Source organism: Hipposideros armiger, unplaced genomic scaffold, assembly GCF_001890085.2.
Source record: "Hipposideros armiger isolate ML-2016 unplaced genomic scaffold, ASM189008v1 scaffold_876, whole genome shotgun sequence".
Lineage (NCBI taxonomy): Eukaryota > Metazoa > Chordata > Mammalia > Chiroptera > Hipposideridae > Hipposideros > Hipposideros armiger.
In genome coordinates, this window is record NW_017732226.1 from 310643 (window position 1) to 329346 (window position 18704).

Genomic DNA, 18704 nt, shown 5'->3' on the forward strand with positions numbered 1-18704 from the left:
TTTTTTTAGTACTTTGATAACTCTATTTCAATATATTAGATTTCCATCATAAGGTTATATAGTTTATTTTATTCATTTAAATTTTCACTTGGGAGCAAATTGCCAAAGTGATCCATGGCAAAGAATATTTATGACACCCTGCTCTGCACTAAGGACAACAGTACTGAAATAATGTGTAGCTTTTCCTGGAATTATGTACTCTTCTTCATGTATAACCATATGTGCTCCTGACACCATCAGTATGGATGAGCTCTTTCTGTATCCAGTGGTTGTGATTAATTTGTGCTGAGCCATGGGTATTATTCTAGGGGTTTCCCTCTGTGACATACCTTAGGACACAGCTGACCAGGACAAAAGGTACAGTCTATGACTAGAAAACATCACTTTTACACTGAATGAAATTAACTGGTCCACATGGGGTTCTGGCCCAATGACCTTGATCTAATTAAAACAGTTCATCCACACAGGTCATTCTGTACAGGACTTTTTCATATCCCTTTGTTTTATATCTAATTATTCTAAAAGCCATTATGTCACATCCTGTACATACTAATAATGCCATGAAAAGTCACAAAATTTATAATGTGTCCTCTTTGCCCAATAAACACACACAAACACAATTTATGGATGTTGAGGAGAAAGCAAAAAGCAAAATTCCATACCAATGAAAGAAGCTTATATTTTATATTCAGCTCTATTGTTGATTTTTACTGCCAACTGTGAAGCCAGGAAAATCATGTATTATTTGCATTATAAAAACAAGTGACCCAATGAAAAAGATAACCAAAAGTCAAATTAGATCCATGAAAACAATCTAATTCCCCATATCTTTAATAATAACATGTAAAAGTTCTGTCTGTTATTTCTTTAACAGTTTGTTGTTAATGGGATTTTTGGTTTGCTTCTACATAGTTTGTCCTACTTAAGGGGTTTCAGAGCTGCTAACCAGATATCTGTCTCCAAAGTCCACATTCTTAAACCCTGCAGTATTTTGTTCTCTCAATGTGAAAACATACACTTTTGTATCGATGAGGAAGCAAAATGTATAGCTTTATGTTCAAAGCTACACCACATGTAGCAGAATCGGACCCAGACTCAGGTCTCCAGATTCATGAGAGGATACACAGAGAAATTCTCCACTTGAGTCTCTAATTGAAAGAACACAAATGAATATCCAAATCTAAGATAATAAGAGATTAGTGGCAGGAAAGGATATTAATAATGTTGATATTCCAGATTGAATTAGAGTTACAGAACTAAAAGCAAATTAATATTATTATATTTTGTTCTTTAGTGGGCCCATGCATCAAATATTTCATCAAATACTCTTTTTTTATGTAATATAAATAGGAATTCTCAAAAATCATTCACTGTAATCACTGGTGAATAAGTACAAAAATGTAGGTCACGTGAAACAAGGTGGCATTAAAAATAATAATTTAATACTATAATATAATGCTATTTATCTCTATAAAGCCTATAGTTACAAGTTAAACATTATATTTAAAATTCAGGATATTTGGAAGAAAATCTTGGCATAAGCTCCATTTTCAGTAATGAGACCAAAGTAAAACTAAACTAAAGAAGCAAAAACATCCAAATGAACAAAAAAAACATGATTTGGTTACTTTGGAGGGCAAAACATTGAAAGAGACAAACTACTCCATTTTCAATATTAAAACAACCACATATTAATAATCTCTTGGCTCCTTGCACCAGAGGACTAAGAATATAGAATAAATGGCAAGGAACTTAACAAATTCCACAATCTCCAATAAGAAGTCTCTCAAGTAGATACAGCCATTTAGGGGGAAAAAGAATATGGGACAGATTATCAAGGCAATTAAATAAATTCTAGGAAAAAAGGAGAGAAATAATTTTCTTCCTCCTGGAAAGTCAGGAATTATTTACTGTGCACCTATAGTGCTCGCTTTTTTCATTTCCTCACATTTTTTCCTAAGCCTACTTCAGTCAGGCTTTTGCTCCCACCCCTCAAATATAGCTGTGCTTATCAAAATCAACAGTGACTTCTACAGTCCTATAAGCAGTATTTACTTTCAGTCCTTATCTTTCTTGACCTGTCTTCAACACTTAAAACATTATTGGCTAGCCTTGCATGGCAACATTTTCTCTTGGTTTTCTTTCAATATTACTATTCATTTCTTCTCATTCTCATTTGCTGGCTTCTACTTTTATCCCCAACTTCTCAAAATTGGAGCGGCCCAGGGGTCAGGTCTTAGTTTACTTCTCTTCTTCATACTCACTTCCTTGTTGACCTCATCTAATCTCATGGCCTTAAAAAGTTCAGTAACACGGATTCCCAATTTATATCTGCAGCCTGAACCTCCCATATGAGTTCCAGAATCAATATCCAACTGTGTGCATAATGACTCTGTCTGGGTATGTAATAAACATTTAAAATGTAACCTCTGCAAGAATGAAATTGTTGTCCCTGACACAAATCTTCTCCACAAACAGCCTTTTACACTTTAAAAGCAGCTCCATTCTCTCAGTTGCTCAAGAATCCACATACTTGCTTTTATTCGCACCTTGCGTCTAATCCATAATGACATTGTCTTGAGTATTACTTTAAAAATATGCAGGATCTAACTACTTCTCATCTCTTCAACCATTCCCACCTTGATCCCACCTACTATCATTTTCACCAGGATTATTTTAATTTATCTGCCACCTTCTACCCTTGCCAATAGCGTGTTCCCTAATTGCAACTAGTGTTTTTGTTAAATAATAGCCAGATCATTTCACTCCTCTCATTAAAACCCTTCAATAATTTCCAGTTTGTCTCAGGTGATATGGCTCTGATTTCTTCTTTTATCACATCACTCTTCTCACTCAATAAGGTTTATCCTTTTTCTGGGCACCATACCCCTTGCTATCCTGCTTTTCAATGAAGCTTTTAATACACAAAGGATGAAATTTCTCAAGGTTGTCTCTTGTAGGTAAGTACAGGCTGCTTATTTACTTCATGGAGACTGACTCTTAAAAAAATGACAGGTCTACCCAGCTGTCCAGGGTTCATGGAGATCCCTTTATTCCTTTATTTCCAATTCTAAATTCAACTCTCAAGTAGACAATGATCAGTATTTGATTTGGAAAATTTTTCTGAATGGCTAAGTTTATACTTCCATTATCTCTTTCTGATTAAAAATTAAATTCAATTAATCTTCCTAATCACTTTAGGTTGTTAAAATACACTTAGCTTTCAATCAACTTATTCATTTATTAGCATTCACAATGTTTTTAGTTTATAAGTTTCAAACAGCCAGGTGTTTAGATATGTTTGTCTTGAAATTGAAGCATGAATTACTTGGACTTTCATTTGAAAGCAAATGTTTATAAAATTCCAAAAATTTCCTTTTACAAAGACAATCCATTGTTTTTGAGTATTTTTACAAATGGAAAATGTATGGTTATGGAATATGTACTTCCTAAGTTAGCCACAGCAAAAACAAATAACAAACAAACATACAAGAACAAAAAAGGGGAAAGTGCATGCAGGTCCTAGGATTTGGGTTAAAACATGATATTTTAATCCAATTATTTGAAATATTTTAAAAACAAACAAAGGTAACAGTTTCAGTCAAGATGGTGTAGTAGGTAATTGCTGTGCTCCCCTCCTCCCAGGACCACATCAAAATAACAACCAAATCACAGAACAACCATCACTGAGAATCACCTGAAGTCTAGCTTAACAGAATTTCAATAACTAGTGATATACAGAAGCAGCCACATACAGGCTAAAAGGAGGAGTGGAGATGCAGAACTGGTGGTCTCAATCCCGCATGTGGTGGTTAAACACTGCGAGGGATGTCTTGGCTGCAGAGGTCCCCCCCTTAGTATCAAGGGGTCCCATCTGCACACCAGGCTCTCCATCTCAGGGTATGAGTGCCAAGGAGAGATTCTCTGAGTACCTGTCTGACCCAACTTGCGGGCCCACCCAAGCTGCTTCCAGTGCCTTTTCCATATAAACGACCTGTCTTGGCTCATGCTGTGGACTTTCCCAAAATTTCTCAAAGCTTCAAAAACCCAAAATAAGCAGCATCTGGCCTCAGTGTAACCCATAACACTTGCTAAATAACCCTAAAGCCAATAATTTATAGCCGGCCTCAGTTTGCAGCTTAGTCTCTCCCAGGCACCTCCATGCCCAGGACAAGTACAACCATTTCAGATCACTTTGTAGTTCATTCCAAGTGCCCCTGAACAGGGCATAGGTAATGGCTGAACTTGGCCTGCACCAGAGCCCTCTGAACAGTCCCCAGAACCAACACACCTGAGACCAGCTTCAGACCACACCAGAGCATGACCCAACCACCTTCACAAATGACATACAGGGACCAGGCTCCTGCTAAAGTGAATCCCGCTCTGTAGGGTAAGCCTCTGAACAATAGCTCCTCCACTGTAGTCATGGCTAGTCCTTATAAGCCATCAGACTGAAGGTCAGTCCTTTCCATTGACATGCCAACAGCAACCAACATAAGGGACACATCTGGAACACCCAGCTCTGGTGACCAGGCAGACTGTGCCACAGGGCCATGCAGGGCACCTACTACCTAAAGCCCCTTTACCAAGACCAGGAGACACATCAGTTCCACCTAAACATAGAAACAAACACAAGGAGGCAGCCAAAATGAGGACACAAGAAAGTATGTCCCAAATGAGAGAAAATAACAATGCCAGCAAAAGAACTAAATAAATTGGAGACAAGCAATCTACCAGTTGAAAAGTTCAAAACACTGGTGAAACGCTACTAAATAGCGAGTGAGTCAAAAATGAGATCAAGGAGGAAATCCAAAGATACCTAGAGACAAACAAAAATGAAAACACCACGACCCAAAATCTCTGGGATGCAGGGAAAGCAGTCCTAAGAGGGAAGTTCATAGCAGTGCAGGCCTACCTAAAGAAGTGAGAAAAATCTCAAATCAACAGGTTATCTTTACACCCCAGGGAACTGGAAAAAGAACAGCAAAATAAGCCCTAAGAGAGTACAAGGAAGGAAATTATAAAGACCAGAGCGGAAATAAATGAAATAGAGACCAGAAAAACAATACAAAAGTTCAATGAAACCAAGAGCTAGTTTTTTGAGGAGATAAACAAAATTGACAAACCTCTAGCCAGACCCACCAAAAACAAACAAACAAACAAACAAACAAAAAACAAACAAACAAACAAAAAAGATAGGACTCAAATTAGCAAAATCAGGAATGAAAGAGGCAAAGTGACAACAGACACCACCGAAATACAAAAAAAAAATTAAGAAATTACTATGAGCAACTATATGCCAACAAATTTGACAATCAGGAAGAAATGGATAATTTTCTAGGAGCATACAATCTTCCAAAGCTAACTCAAGAAGAAACTGAAAATCTGAGCAGACTGATTATTACCAAGGAGATTAAATCAGTAATCAACAAACTCCCAACAAACAAAAGCCCTGGACCAGATGGCTTCACAAGTGAATTTTACCAAACATTGAAAAAGAATTATCATCTATTCTTCTCGAACTTTTCCAAAAAATCCAGAAGGAGGTAAGGCTCCCAAACTCTTTCTAGGAGGCCACTATCACCCTGATTCCAAAACCAGACAAAGACAGTATAAAAAAGGAAAACTACAGGCCAATATCCCTGATGAACATAGATGCAAAAATCCTCAACAAAATATTAGCAAACAGAATTCAGCAATATATTAAGAGGATCATACACCATGATCAAGTGGGTTTCATCTCTAGTACAGAAGGTTGGTTCAATATCCAAAAATCAATTAATGTGATGCACACATCAACAAAATGAAAAATCAATATCATATGGTCATATCAATAGATTCAGAAAAAGCATTTGACAAAATACAGCAGCCATTTATAATAAAAACTCTTAGCAAAGTGGGAATAGAGGGATCATATCTCAACATAATAAAGGCCATATATGATAAACACATATGCATTCAAATGCTCACTGCAACATTATTTACAATAGCAAGGTAAGGAAGTAACAAATATGTCCATCGATAGGTGAATGAATAAAGAGGAAATGGTACATATATGCAATGGATTACTACTCATCCATCAAAAAGCATGAACTCTTGCCATCTGCAACAACATAGATAGACCTAGAGGGCATTTTGCTAAGTAAAATAAGTCAGACAGAGAAAGACAAATGCCATGTTTTCACTTATTTGTGGAATCTAAAAACAAAATAAGTGAACAAACAAAGCAGAAACAAACTCATAGATATAGAGACTATTTTGATGGTTGCCAGATAGGAAGGGGTTGAAAGCATGGGTGAAAAAAAAGAAGGAATTAAGAAGTACAAATTTGTATTTACAAAATAGTCAGGGGGATGTAAATACAGCATAGGGAATATAGTCAATAATATTATAATAATTATGTATGGTGTCAGATGGGTACTAAATTTATTGGGTGATCACTTCATAAGTTATATAAATGTCTAATCACTCTGTTGTACACCTGGAACTAATATAATGTTGCATTTCAACTATAATTGAAAAATTAAAAAAAAGTGTTAAAGAAAAACGTACAAAAGTAATCTATGCAGTTAGAAACATATAGTGAAGGTCTTGGGTGTGTGTGAGGGGAAAAGAGTAGGAGAGAGCGATGGGGCATCAGAGTTTGTAATAGCTTTCCCCCCCTATAACTGGTGCTTCACTTTGTGAAAACTTATCAAGATGCACACTTTTCTGTATATAAGTGGCATTGAAATAAAAATGTTACCCAAAAAAGTGCTATATAATTCCTCTCCCTAAAATGTGCACATAGGCTATCCCACCTTTTCCCACCACAGTAAACTAGTAAACTAGTTTATGGCTACTAGTTTGTGGTAAACCAGTAAACTAGTTTATGTCCTCTAAAGTACAAATTGTACAGTTTAATAAAGGCTGATCCAGAAAGTTGAAAGAATGTTAAAAACACATTATTATGATATTAAGCATTACAGATGCTTGCCTCTCCAAATATATCTATTCATTAAAGGCAGATGCCAAAAATAGGCTTGGTTTTTTCTACATTTTCCACCAGTGTTTCTCAAATACTGGTTTTGAAAACCCTGCTTCTGGTCTGATTCCTATCACCTGAAGTGATTGTTAAGACAAATTCCTGAGGGCTCAGTCAGGCTTTCTGATAGGTATCTATGTGTCTCTTTCCTTGATTTTATTTACATTTCACCCTCCCTTACCAGGTTCGCAAACCATTGTATTATATGATCTGCTTCCACTTTAGTGCCCTGAAAAACACATGGGCATCTTGATTCAGTGGGTGGAACTCTGAAATCTGCTTTTCAAAAGCAAGCCGACCACATCACCTGATGTGTCTAATCAATAGCCTTTGGGAATCAATCGTATCCGGCATTGTGGCTTTTCTCACACAGGCCTGTAGGAAGCTGTTACACTACAATTAGCCTACGTGGAGCAGCTTAGACCGACTCTGCTCTAGCCTTGGATGCCAGTAATTGTTACTGTTTCTCACTTTTAAGCAAACTTTCAAGTTTCAAATGGACTTGAAGATTGGAAACGAAAGTGGAGGAACCTCACTTGCTTAAAGTTCTCAGCAGGATCTTGCTCAGCTCACTAATACTCTACAAGGGCTTGGGGTCAAAGCTCCAATAACTGGCATTTTCTATGATACACTTTTATTTAGGAATATCTTAGGAAGAGATGGCTGTTGGAAATTCTGTATTCCCTTGATCAAAAATCATATTAATATACTAATTAATAATTAAAAATAACTGTGGTCATTGCTTCTTGACCCTTCTTACAGAATTATATTTCCTTTAAACCTACAGGACCTTTATTTAAACTTTAATACTCTAATTTTTTTAAATGAATAAATAGTTTGACAGCAAGACTATTTATGAGTTACTAAAAAATATGTGAAAACTTACAAAACCATATAATAATTTATCACACAAATGCAATGAATTGTTTTGTATATCATATAACTGAATTGTTTGTAATGTCATAAATATAGCAAAAAAATACATTCTTGGTTAGAAAGAAATACATTTTATGTTTGACAAAAAAAGATATTTTTAGGGATGGCTGAGTGGTGCATTGGTTAAGAGCTAGCTTGGGACGCCAGAGGACCAGGTTCGAATCCACATATGAGGGCCAGTGACACTGCCCTCTACAGCTAAGATGCTGAACAACAGCTCAACCTGGAGCTGGGCTGCCATGAGTTGCTGGTGTTGGCATAGGCTGCAAACCCTGCTGCAGTGGGTTGCCATGGGCTACCGTGTATAGCCAGCAGCCATCGTGAGTGGCTGTCCAGAAGCCAGAGACTGATCTGCCTCACCTGGGAAGAGCGCAATGATGGTGCCAACTTGGGCCAGTTAAGCAACATCCTCCACAACTAGACTGGAGAACAAAAGGACAGCAACTTGTCTGTTCCCCTTCCCCCAATTCCCCAATAAAAATCTTAAAAAAAAAAGACATTTCAATAGACAGAATACAGATAACACACTCCCAAACAGGGTTTATGATATAACAACAAAATAATATTAACACACTTTCTATCAAGGGAATATTTTTAATAAAGAAAGTATACTTTATTTCCACTTGAAGGAAGACTGTGCCCATTCTGTTTATAATTGATTACAATGAAAACATGAATCTTTGAAGCTCTTATATGCCTTCCAATAATAAGAATATTTTTCTTTGCTTAGACTTTGAGACATGAACTGGCACTATAATGACGAAAGCAATGTGGAATGATTTAAAGAAAAAAACTCAATCATCCTGGGGAAGACCCCAGAACAGAAAACTACCTCTACTCACAGGTATGTCAGACTATTCACTGGTTTTGAACATCGGAACTATCGTGGCTAATAAATAGCCAGGCCAGGAAGAGACACGATTATGATAATAACGAAGTAGTAACTTTATTCTAGAACTCTTCTAGTCAGGCTTATTCCTCTTATTTTGTCCTGTGCTTTGCCTTCCTACCCATCAAAGGCCTATCCTGGGTTCTAATCCAATTCCCATGGCATTTTCTCTCAACTAGAAGAAAACCCCACTAAAGTGCCTTATGTGAAATTGTTGGCTAGAATAATCTATCCTATAATGTTTTAATTTCAAAAATCATCACTATCCAAAAAACCAGATCTTTAAATGGGTTATTTTCAGAGCCTGGATGATAGTAAGAGTTCCATGTTTCCCTTATACAAGGCTGTTCTCAAGAAAAATATTAGTAAGTAGCCCTATTTAGCTTACAAGTTTTTAGATCTGCCCTTTTGGTTTTAGTTTTCTATGCAGCAACCAAAGAAGCTTATAAAGAAAGGTTACTTGGAAACAATCCTGTAGGGGTAAGTAGTTTATGTGTGTGAAGGGGTACAGTGGGAAGATATTGCAAGGTCTGCTCAGAAAGCAGCTTTTATCTGAACACTTTACAGTATCTGGACTTGCTGTTGCACTCTTACAATGACCTTTGCAGGCAAGAGGGCCTTGCCAAAATCAAGGGACTGAGATGAAAATGGATAAATTGCTTTTCTTCTTCCAAGCAGTTGCAGGTCACCTTGTGAGGAAAGAAAGAGGCCAAGTGAAATATCACCTCTGTGTGTCTTTTGTCAGCTTGCACGTTTGGACAGCCAATATATTCAATGGCTGTATTCTATTTCTGTTCTGACTAACCCAGCTGGATGAATAACAGCTTGAGACAAGAGAACACAGAACATTCGTTCCTTTTATTTATTTCAACAATTGGCATAATAGTCAATTAATTCAACCTAGTACTTAAAATTTTTAGAAATATGGACAATCAAGATGAAATAAAAGGATACAGTGTTCTTTTTAAAGAAACAAAAATAATGTTTTATGTGACAATCTATACCAACTATTTTTTTAGAAAGCTTATTTATTTATTTTTAGCTGAGCCATCTGCCACCTGTTGGCAGCGCAGTGACAGCTCAGCTCAGAGAGGCATTGAACCACTGTTGCTCAGAGATTGCACTCTTGAGTGAGCTTTTAACCAACTGAGCCACACAGCTGGCCCTATACCAGTTTTTTTATTTTTTAATGGAACATGAAATTAAAATAAAAGATGAACATTTAGCAAATGTATCAAATATATCAATACATTTCTGAAAAGGATTCATTCAGAAGTCCATGAAGAAATTGCTATTTCATTACTAATGAGAACTAATGCCTGAAATTTCTGGGCCATGATTTTTCTCTAAAATGCATAGAGGATTTTCTCTCTTAATGGACTCAAACTTCCTCACCTTAGAGATCTTGCTCCTGGGGCAGAGGAAGTGAGCTTATTTTTTATTGACCTGCTGAATTAAGATGGGGGGTTACCTGTGTGTTTCATTCTTTCATCTGGAATCCATAAGAATAGGGAGAAGACTACGTGCCCAGAATATTTCAAGAATTATAAAAGTATGTTGTCCGTAGTATTTGTCTTGTTTCCTGTGGCTGGACAACATCACATCTGATATATTTTTCTCTCCTAACCCTGGCTCACTAAAGGCTGCTCCTATTCAGTCTTTCACAAATGAAGTATCTATTCCTTCCTTCCTTTTTCCTTCCTTCCTTCCTTCCCTCCTTCCTTCCTTCTTTCCTTCCTTCCTTTCACTCTTTCTTTCTTTCTTTCTTCCTTTTCTTGAACAAATAGTAAATACTCACACTGCAGAAAAATAAATAAATAAATAAATAGGAACTTACACTTTAAAATCTCCTTAACAGAGTTCATGGATGTTGCTACTTCTTTCATTTTCATAGGAGAGGCCATCCTTTTTATTTTAGAAGTGATGACTGATGATCTGTGACTTGTTATTCTTTCTTTCTGCTCCTGACACCTGTGATCTTTCAAACTGATCAAGTCCTCTTTCAGAAATTCATGCAGGAGGCAAATTGTCAAATGGCTTCATAAGAATGTGGACCAGCATGAATTATTTTGTTGTTTTAGCAATACTCTGTTGCTAATGCAGGGAGGTAGGAAAGATGCAAGGAAAAGATGAGATGTATGTGAGATGATGGGCCATGAAGATGAGAACTAGGAAACTGCAATGTGTATGGAGAGTTGGGGAGACATTCAAAAGAAATTCCAGAGATACCTGGGTCGGGCTTGAAAAGTGACTGGATGGGGACAGATGGAAGCAGATACCTAAGAGGAACTGGGAGCTCCAAGCCTGGGTGACTAGTTCATTGTAATGTTATTAATTAAAAGAAAGAAGGAGTATGGTTTTTAAAGGATGTATACATTTTACTACATTCTTACTCTGACACTATTGCACAATACTAGGTGTAGTTTATGCAGCTAGTAATTGCAAACATGGATGTAGAATTCAGAAGGAAAATAAGTTGAAAGCATAATTTCCATACTTGTAATTTCCTTGAGGCAGGATTTTCATACGTTTCTGTCTTCTCAAAACCAAGCAATATATCAGGTACCTAACAAGTACTCAGAAAGGATCTGGCAAATTGAAAACTAGCAAATGCCATATGCCTTAAAAACAATGAATCAGAGTTTTACTTTGGATCCCTGGAAGTAAAGTATAAGTCAGGTCATTATTCAAAGAGAAGCTAAACATCTTGTAGCATTGTGGCACTAGAGATTCACATGTATGGCCAAGGGTTGTAGTTGCTGTCTTCTTAGGTCTCAGTCTGTCTCGGATGCTATTGTTCTTTGACTCTCAAATTTCTAAAGCATAATACCTCAAACAGTAACTTCACAGAAGAAAGCATAGGTCCTCAACTTATGGACGTTGGGTTCAAAGAGGGTTTTATGAATTTGACCTCAAAGGCAAGAGAAGTAAAAGCAAAAATACATGAATGGGACTATATCAACTAAAAAGCTTCTGCACAGCAAAAGAAACCATTAACAAAATAAAGAGGCAACCAACCAAATGGGGGAAGATACTTGCAAATAATGCCTGCAATGAGGGGCTGATATCCAAAATATATAAGGAACTCATACAACTCAACAATAAAAAGACAAATGGCCCAATTAAAAAATAGACAGAGAACATGAACATAAATTTCTCTCAAGAAGACATATAAATGGCCAACAGATGTATGAAAAAATGCTCAACTTCACTAGCTATTAGGGAAATGAAAGCCAAACCACAATGAGATATCACCTCAGCCTGTTAGAATGGCTATTATCAACAAGGCAAATACTAATAAGTGTTGGAGAGGATATGGACACAAAAGAACCCTTATATACTGTTGGTGGGATTGTAGATTGGTACAGCCACTATGGAGGGCAGTGTGGAGGTTCCTCAGAAAATTAAAATAGAATTACCACATGATCCAGCAATCCCTCTCTTGGGTATCTACCCCCCAAAAATCTGAAAACACTTATCCATAAAGATATATGTATTCCAATGTTCATTGTGGTATTATTTACGGTGGCCAAGACATGGAAATAACCAAAGTACCCTTCAATAGATGATTTTATATAGAAAATATAGTATATATACAGAATGGAATATTGCTCTGTCATAAGAAAAGACGAAATAGTGCCATCTGCAACAACATAGATGGACCTTGAGATTATGATGCTAAGCGAAACAAGTTGGACAGAAAAAAATCGAGGATCATATGACTGCACTCATATGTGGGATATAAAACTGAAAGCAACAAAGGAACAAGACAAAGAAACAGAAACTCATAGACACATACAACAGTTTAGTGATTATCAGAGGGTAAGCGGGTTACCAGATGTAGAAGAGGGTGAAGAGGGTGAAATATGTGGTGACAGTAGGAGAACTGACTCTGGGCGGTGAGCACACAATGTGATATATAGGTCATGTATTTTAAAATTGTACACTTGAAACATATGTAATTTTACTAACCACTGTCACATTAATAAATTTTACTAAAAAAAAAGATTTCTCAAGCCAAGTAACTTGCCAGAAGAACTGGCACATCAGCACTGATATTTAAGCTTACAAGTTTCAATTCTGTGGTTCATTTTCTGTGTCAAAAATATTTTTTTCTTTAAAAAAACAGAGATTTTTATTAAAATCCACTCATAAATGGCTTTAAACTGTGCCTTAATACACGTCTGGCATTTTTTTCAAGAGTTTAATTTATTTGAGAAGTTTATCAGATCTTTATTCTGGACAGAAACACAGATAAAACTGCATAAAATACAGATACTTTCAAATGTATGTATTTAAATATTGTGAAGATGTAGGTACCCAAATCCAGCAGCTTAAAAGATGTACTATTCCAGGGAGAAAATAATTACACACAAATATTTATTGGGTACCTTCTATGCACATTACATGCATAGGGATAGAAGTTTGTGCCACCATGTAAAGAAATATATTACAATCTGTCCTCATGTAAAGGTCAGGAGGAAATAAATAGGCAAATTCAACATAGAGTAATCAAAGCCACTATATGGACAAGCAGAGCAAGGAGGCACTTCCAACAGGTGGCCAAGCCTTTCCAGAGAAAATATCTTTTTAGCATCTGACACATAAATGAAGCAACAGTGTGAATTAGACTGTTGATGAAGAAAGGGAGGAATAGACTTGTGGGGGAGTGGTTATCACTTTGTGAGGGATGTAAATGTCTAATCATTATGTTGTTTTGTACACCTGAAAGTAATATAATAAAAAAAAAAAGAAAGGAAGGAAGGAAGAAAGGAAAAAAGGAAGGAAGAGAGGAATGATTCAGAAAGAGGGAAAACCATCTCTAAATGCTTTGAGATGAGAAGAGGCTTGGTGAGTTTAGGGACCGCAAATGTCTTAGTATGGCTGAAATAGAAAGTGTGCGGTGGCTGACAATAGCTTAGATTTAATACACTCATCAAGTGGAAGGAAAATAAGTTAAAGGTTAGCCTGCTAGACAATCTGAGCAGGTCAGCAGGTAACAGCATAAACATCAGAGAGTCCATGACACAGTGGCATTTGTGATATCACTGTGACCCTTGCTATTTGTTGTTGATCAAAAGGATTTAGGTAAAAACAAAACACAATTATATTTGAGCAACAGAGAGAACAAATTATTAATAATTTATCCATTTAATCTTTGTAATAGATGTCCAGTGTATAAATATATCAGAGAGAACAAATTATTAATAATTTATCCATTTAATCTTTGTAATAGATGTCCAGGGTATAAATATATCAATTAATAACATTTGTAAAAAAAAATACTGACTTACAATAATGAAGGTGAATTTTTTGGGCTTTGTTGTAGACAGTTCCCTGCATGAACTGATTCATTATCATCTCGAATCTAAACTGTGATTTCATATTTCTATTTCATAGTTGTTTCCTGCTTTATAACTATGGTGATCACATAACTTTTCATCCAAACTGGGGCATTTTTGAGAGTGAAAGATGTATTATGAATAATTACACAAGGACAAGAGGCATAAATATGAACAGTACTGGGCAAACCAAATGTAAGAGTCTCATTTCCAATGTGCATTTCATTTTAAAGTATGATTACATGATTACAATTATTTAAAATTTGGAATAATGCATTGCTATGGAACATTTTTTTCCTCTTTTAATTGACATGTTTTAAACTTTTTATATTCTAAAGTGGGTGAACTTCATTTTGTCTTTCTAGCTTCACCTTTACATTTTTATTTGTCATTGTACTGAATAAATCACTGGCAGAAATAGATAAAATGAAGATGATAAATCTCTACATCATGACACTCACCGGCGGTTAAATGTGCATATAGTTTTTTAAAGCAGGATTCTTCTGCAAAATCTAGGAGAAAGTACTTCATTTTATGTTATTTTTCCTTAGCTTTGGATACAGGAATTGGGATCAATCCAATAAAGAACTTTTATGGCCAATGAAAAATGGAGCATTATTAAAATAATAAAAAGTAAGGAAGGTGAAAGACTTACTACAGAAGAGAACTGTCAGTTTGTAGTATTTCAATGGAACCCTATACAAAGCCACGATATTCAGCTATTATTCAAGCAGGTGGCACATTATTATTCTTACAGATTGATACCTTTGCTTATTATCCTCTTGACTGCACACAAAACACCATAATTTTCATCTAATAATGCCTGTAAAAACTTCCATTAATAATATAAAGTGTTATTTTAAAAATCTACTGCCTATTCTAATTAATTTTTGTTTCTATAATTGATGGACTGAGTTTCACTGTATCTGGGTATACTAGGACAACTCACTTGGATCATAAAGGAAAACAATGGATTTCGGATTTCAAATGAGGCAGTTTTGAAACAGTGCTTTGTCAAGTATTTTAATTCCCACAGAGGGAAGCACAGCATGGCTTCGGGTAAATTGACAGTAGACAATGGACACACATTTTGAGTTTTATATAATCCAATGATGAAAAAAAAATAGTCAATGCAAGAAGATGAATCTCATGCATGACCATTATATATAATGAAGGAGTTTTTCTTTGTTAAATGACTCCCAAATCACCTACTCAATGAAATCCAAGGAAATTGCAGTCAGACATAAGGCTCTGCCTGTGGTCTTGTTCCATACCTCGTTTCCCTGTTAACTGTTTGTAGCCTCTTATATAATGCCTCCAAGTGTTTACTTTTGCTCTTCCTTATGTTCAAACATATTTTCCACTTTTATTCATTGGCCAAACTCTTCAAATATAACAAAAGTTAGCTTGAGGAAATCTCCAGAAAATCTTCCCTGAGTCCTCAGGTTAATTTAAATGTGTCTACTTTGTGTTCAATCAGCACTTGCCATGTGTCTTTCTATTAGTCTATTAGCAGTCGATGTGTTATATTTGATTTACTGGCTTATATAACTCTTTACCCTTCTAGACTACAAATTATTTAAGGACAAAGGACCACTAAATAAACACAGGAGCTGGTATGTATAATATAATTGGAGATAAAAATATGTCCTATTTTGAGGTAAAATTAAGTGTGTGTCTACATGTTATTGTTTGAAGTTGCGATGACAGATAGCAAGCCAGACAACCATTTCTAAGCAACTGCATCTTGGTGACATGAAACAAGTATGACTTTAGCTTACATGAATTTAAAATTAAACCTGAATTCTGCTGCTTATTAGCAATGTAACTCTGAGCCAATCACTTATTCTGAGCTTTAGTTTCTACCTTTGTATCAATTAGCATACTACTAAAGTTAAGGCTATAATTCAATGAAATGTATACATTAAAAACACCTTGTACAATGTATACTCAGTAATTTCCTTACCTTACTTCCTTTCCTTTACCACTTTTAAATTAAAAATTAAATTCATAAGGCTACATTTCTATAGCTTGTTCTTGTATGTGTAGATATGAAAAAGTTATATGTTAATAACACACACTAGACTTTCTGTGTCCTTTCTTATGTCTGTTCTTTTACTCAGAATGCCCTTTTCCCAGCCCCCATCTCTACTTGGTAAATTCCTGTGCTTCTTTCACTGCCCAGCTCAAAGCTTACCTTCTCAATGAAGTCGACCAAAATTAATTGACAGATCATGTGGGTTTCCACAACTTTTAAATTATTTCATTATTTAAAAAATTAGATATCATTAAACCAAAATTATAATGATAAATGCAGTCCCTAGCTTTGAAAAACTTTCCAATCTAGGATCATCTTTCAAAATTATAAAAAAAAGAAGAGAGATATATAATAAAAAAATTTCTAGACAAGCGAGATCTTTTCTCTTTTTGTTAGAAAGAGCAGTGACATTTAAAAAACAATACATTATTAAAGTAAAAAATATAAATCCATCCATGCACATTTAAATATGTTCATTGGATAAAAATGAATTCCTTTCAGTAAAAATAAAATTAAATGTTAGAAGATGTAATAAATTATAGAATGGATAATTAGATATATTTGACCGGGGCATTTATTACATATAAATATATTCAGTGTTTGAATCACATTGTAATATAAAAGTTTATTTTAAAGAACACCAACAATGTATTAAAACTACTGCACTTCACACTTTTAAAAAAAATTGGTTAATTGCTATCCAAATTATTTTTAATTTTTATATTATTAAAATGTCTACGGGTGCCTCTATAGGTTTCTCTATCAGTTTATAATCACAAGGAAATAAGAAATTAGTTTAATTTACCTTAATAACCAAATCAAATTTCTGGTGAAAGTCTCTGTTTACTGGCTCCAGGAGACTGAGTTCTGCAGTCCTGGGATGCATATGGAAGAATCGTGGGTAATCCTCAGGAGTCCCTGAAAGACATTAAGGTTTCAGCATGCAATTGAGAACAATAAGTAATATGTGAATCTGCTATATCTATTTCCCTTCATTAACTGAGAAACAAAATCACAATTTCATTAGCAAATTAAGTTCAAAATTATGCAGTCTAGGGAAAGCAGATGCAAATGTGGTATATAATTAATTAGTTTACGAGTAAAGGGATGGAAAATATGTCTTGTTTGCATGATTTTCCACGTAACTTTTATTAACGGCTCTTAAATTATTTGAAACTTCATCACATGAAAAGAACTATTATGTGTAGGGAGAGCAAATTTTGAATTCTAAAATTGTATTTTAATGGTGCATAAATTTCAATTATAGCCTGAATGGTCTTTCAACATATCTTGTAATAAACAATGACTAGTAATTTGTACCAAATATCAAGATGATTGGAAATTAAAATGAGCATATTCTGTTCCAGCTGAGCAAATATTTTTCTTAAGATAAATATCAAACAAACTATATCAACTATAGTAAATGAAAATATTTTTAAAAATTACATAAAATATTTTGATGATACTTTCAATGTCTAGAGAGGATATTTCTTAAATTTTAGTGGGTTGAAAACACTTCTTGCAGAAATTTCCTTCCATTGTCATCTTCCTTTGTATACTGTGACATTATTTTCCAAAAGTGAAGAAAAATAAATGCCAAACCCTATAACTGTAGAGTATATGCATTTGGCCAAACAATAACCACAGAATAAAATCACACAGCTTCCAATTATTGAAGCCTACTCTGTGCTAAATGCTTTATACAAGTAATCATCAAAAACTCTGTAAATTATTCCCATTTTACAGAGAAGGATTTGAGAGAGTTGAGATATAAAATAACTTGTCCAAGGTCAAAGGGACAATGTAACACAAAACATGCCTTAAAGTCTAGTTTGCTATAAGCCAAACATATCAAAAAATGAGTTTATTGGTACTACTCCTTTGTTTTAACTCTGAGACAAAAAGAGAAATTCTATGTAAGGGGAGTGGGAGAAAAAATTACACCAGTAAAATAGACTTGACAATCCAGAAATAGTCAAAATCCCACAAGAAAATCTAGCATATGGTAAAGGAGTCATCTCCAAAGAGTAGGAGGGATTGGACTTTTGAATAGGAGCAGTTACTTAATAGGAGGGCCATATAAAAATGATAAAATTGCATCCATTCTTCATCTATATACTAGAGAAAACCCAAAATAGAGAAGCTATTTATGCACAATAAACAATAAAACATGTAAGTACTAGTAATAGATGAAAACACAGATGAATTCTACTCTAATGTGAGGGTCAACATAGCTTTCCTAACTGTGACTCAAAATCAAGAAGCAGTAAGTGAAAAGAGAGACAAATTTGATGACATTACAAAATTACATGGCAAGACACAAAAGAAAAGAAAAGAAAAATATCAACAATACATTAAAAAAAGAAAAAGAGTGTAGGCTACAGAATGAACAGGTAGTTCACAGAAAGAGAAAGGCAAATGACACTTGACCATGTAGGTACCAAGATGTCCACCTTTGGACACAAAAATGGAAAA

At 35.1% G+C, this 18704-nt stretch overlaps 1 protein-coding gene across 1 annotated transcript in view; it reads right to left on the minus strand.

The window, feature by feature from the left end:
• Nucleotides 1–18704, minus strand: part of PCDH15 (protocadherin related 15) — a gene marked incomplete at its 5' end in the record, with an annotated part of 518446 nt that overhangs the window by 266352 nt on the left and 233390 nt on the right. Inside the window, 1 exon segment of the mRNA XM_019629964.1 lies at nt 17035–17147. Coding sequence (XP_019485509.1) covers nt 17035–17147 — 113 coding nt within the window.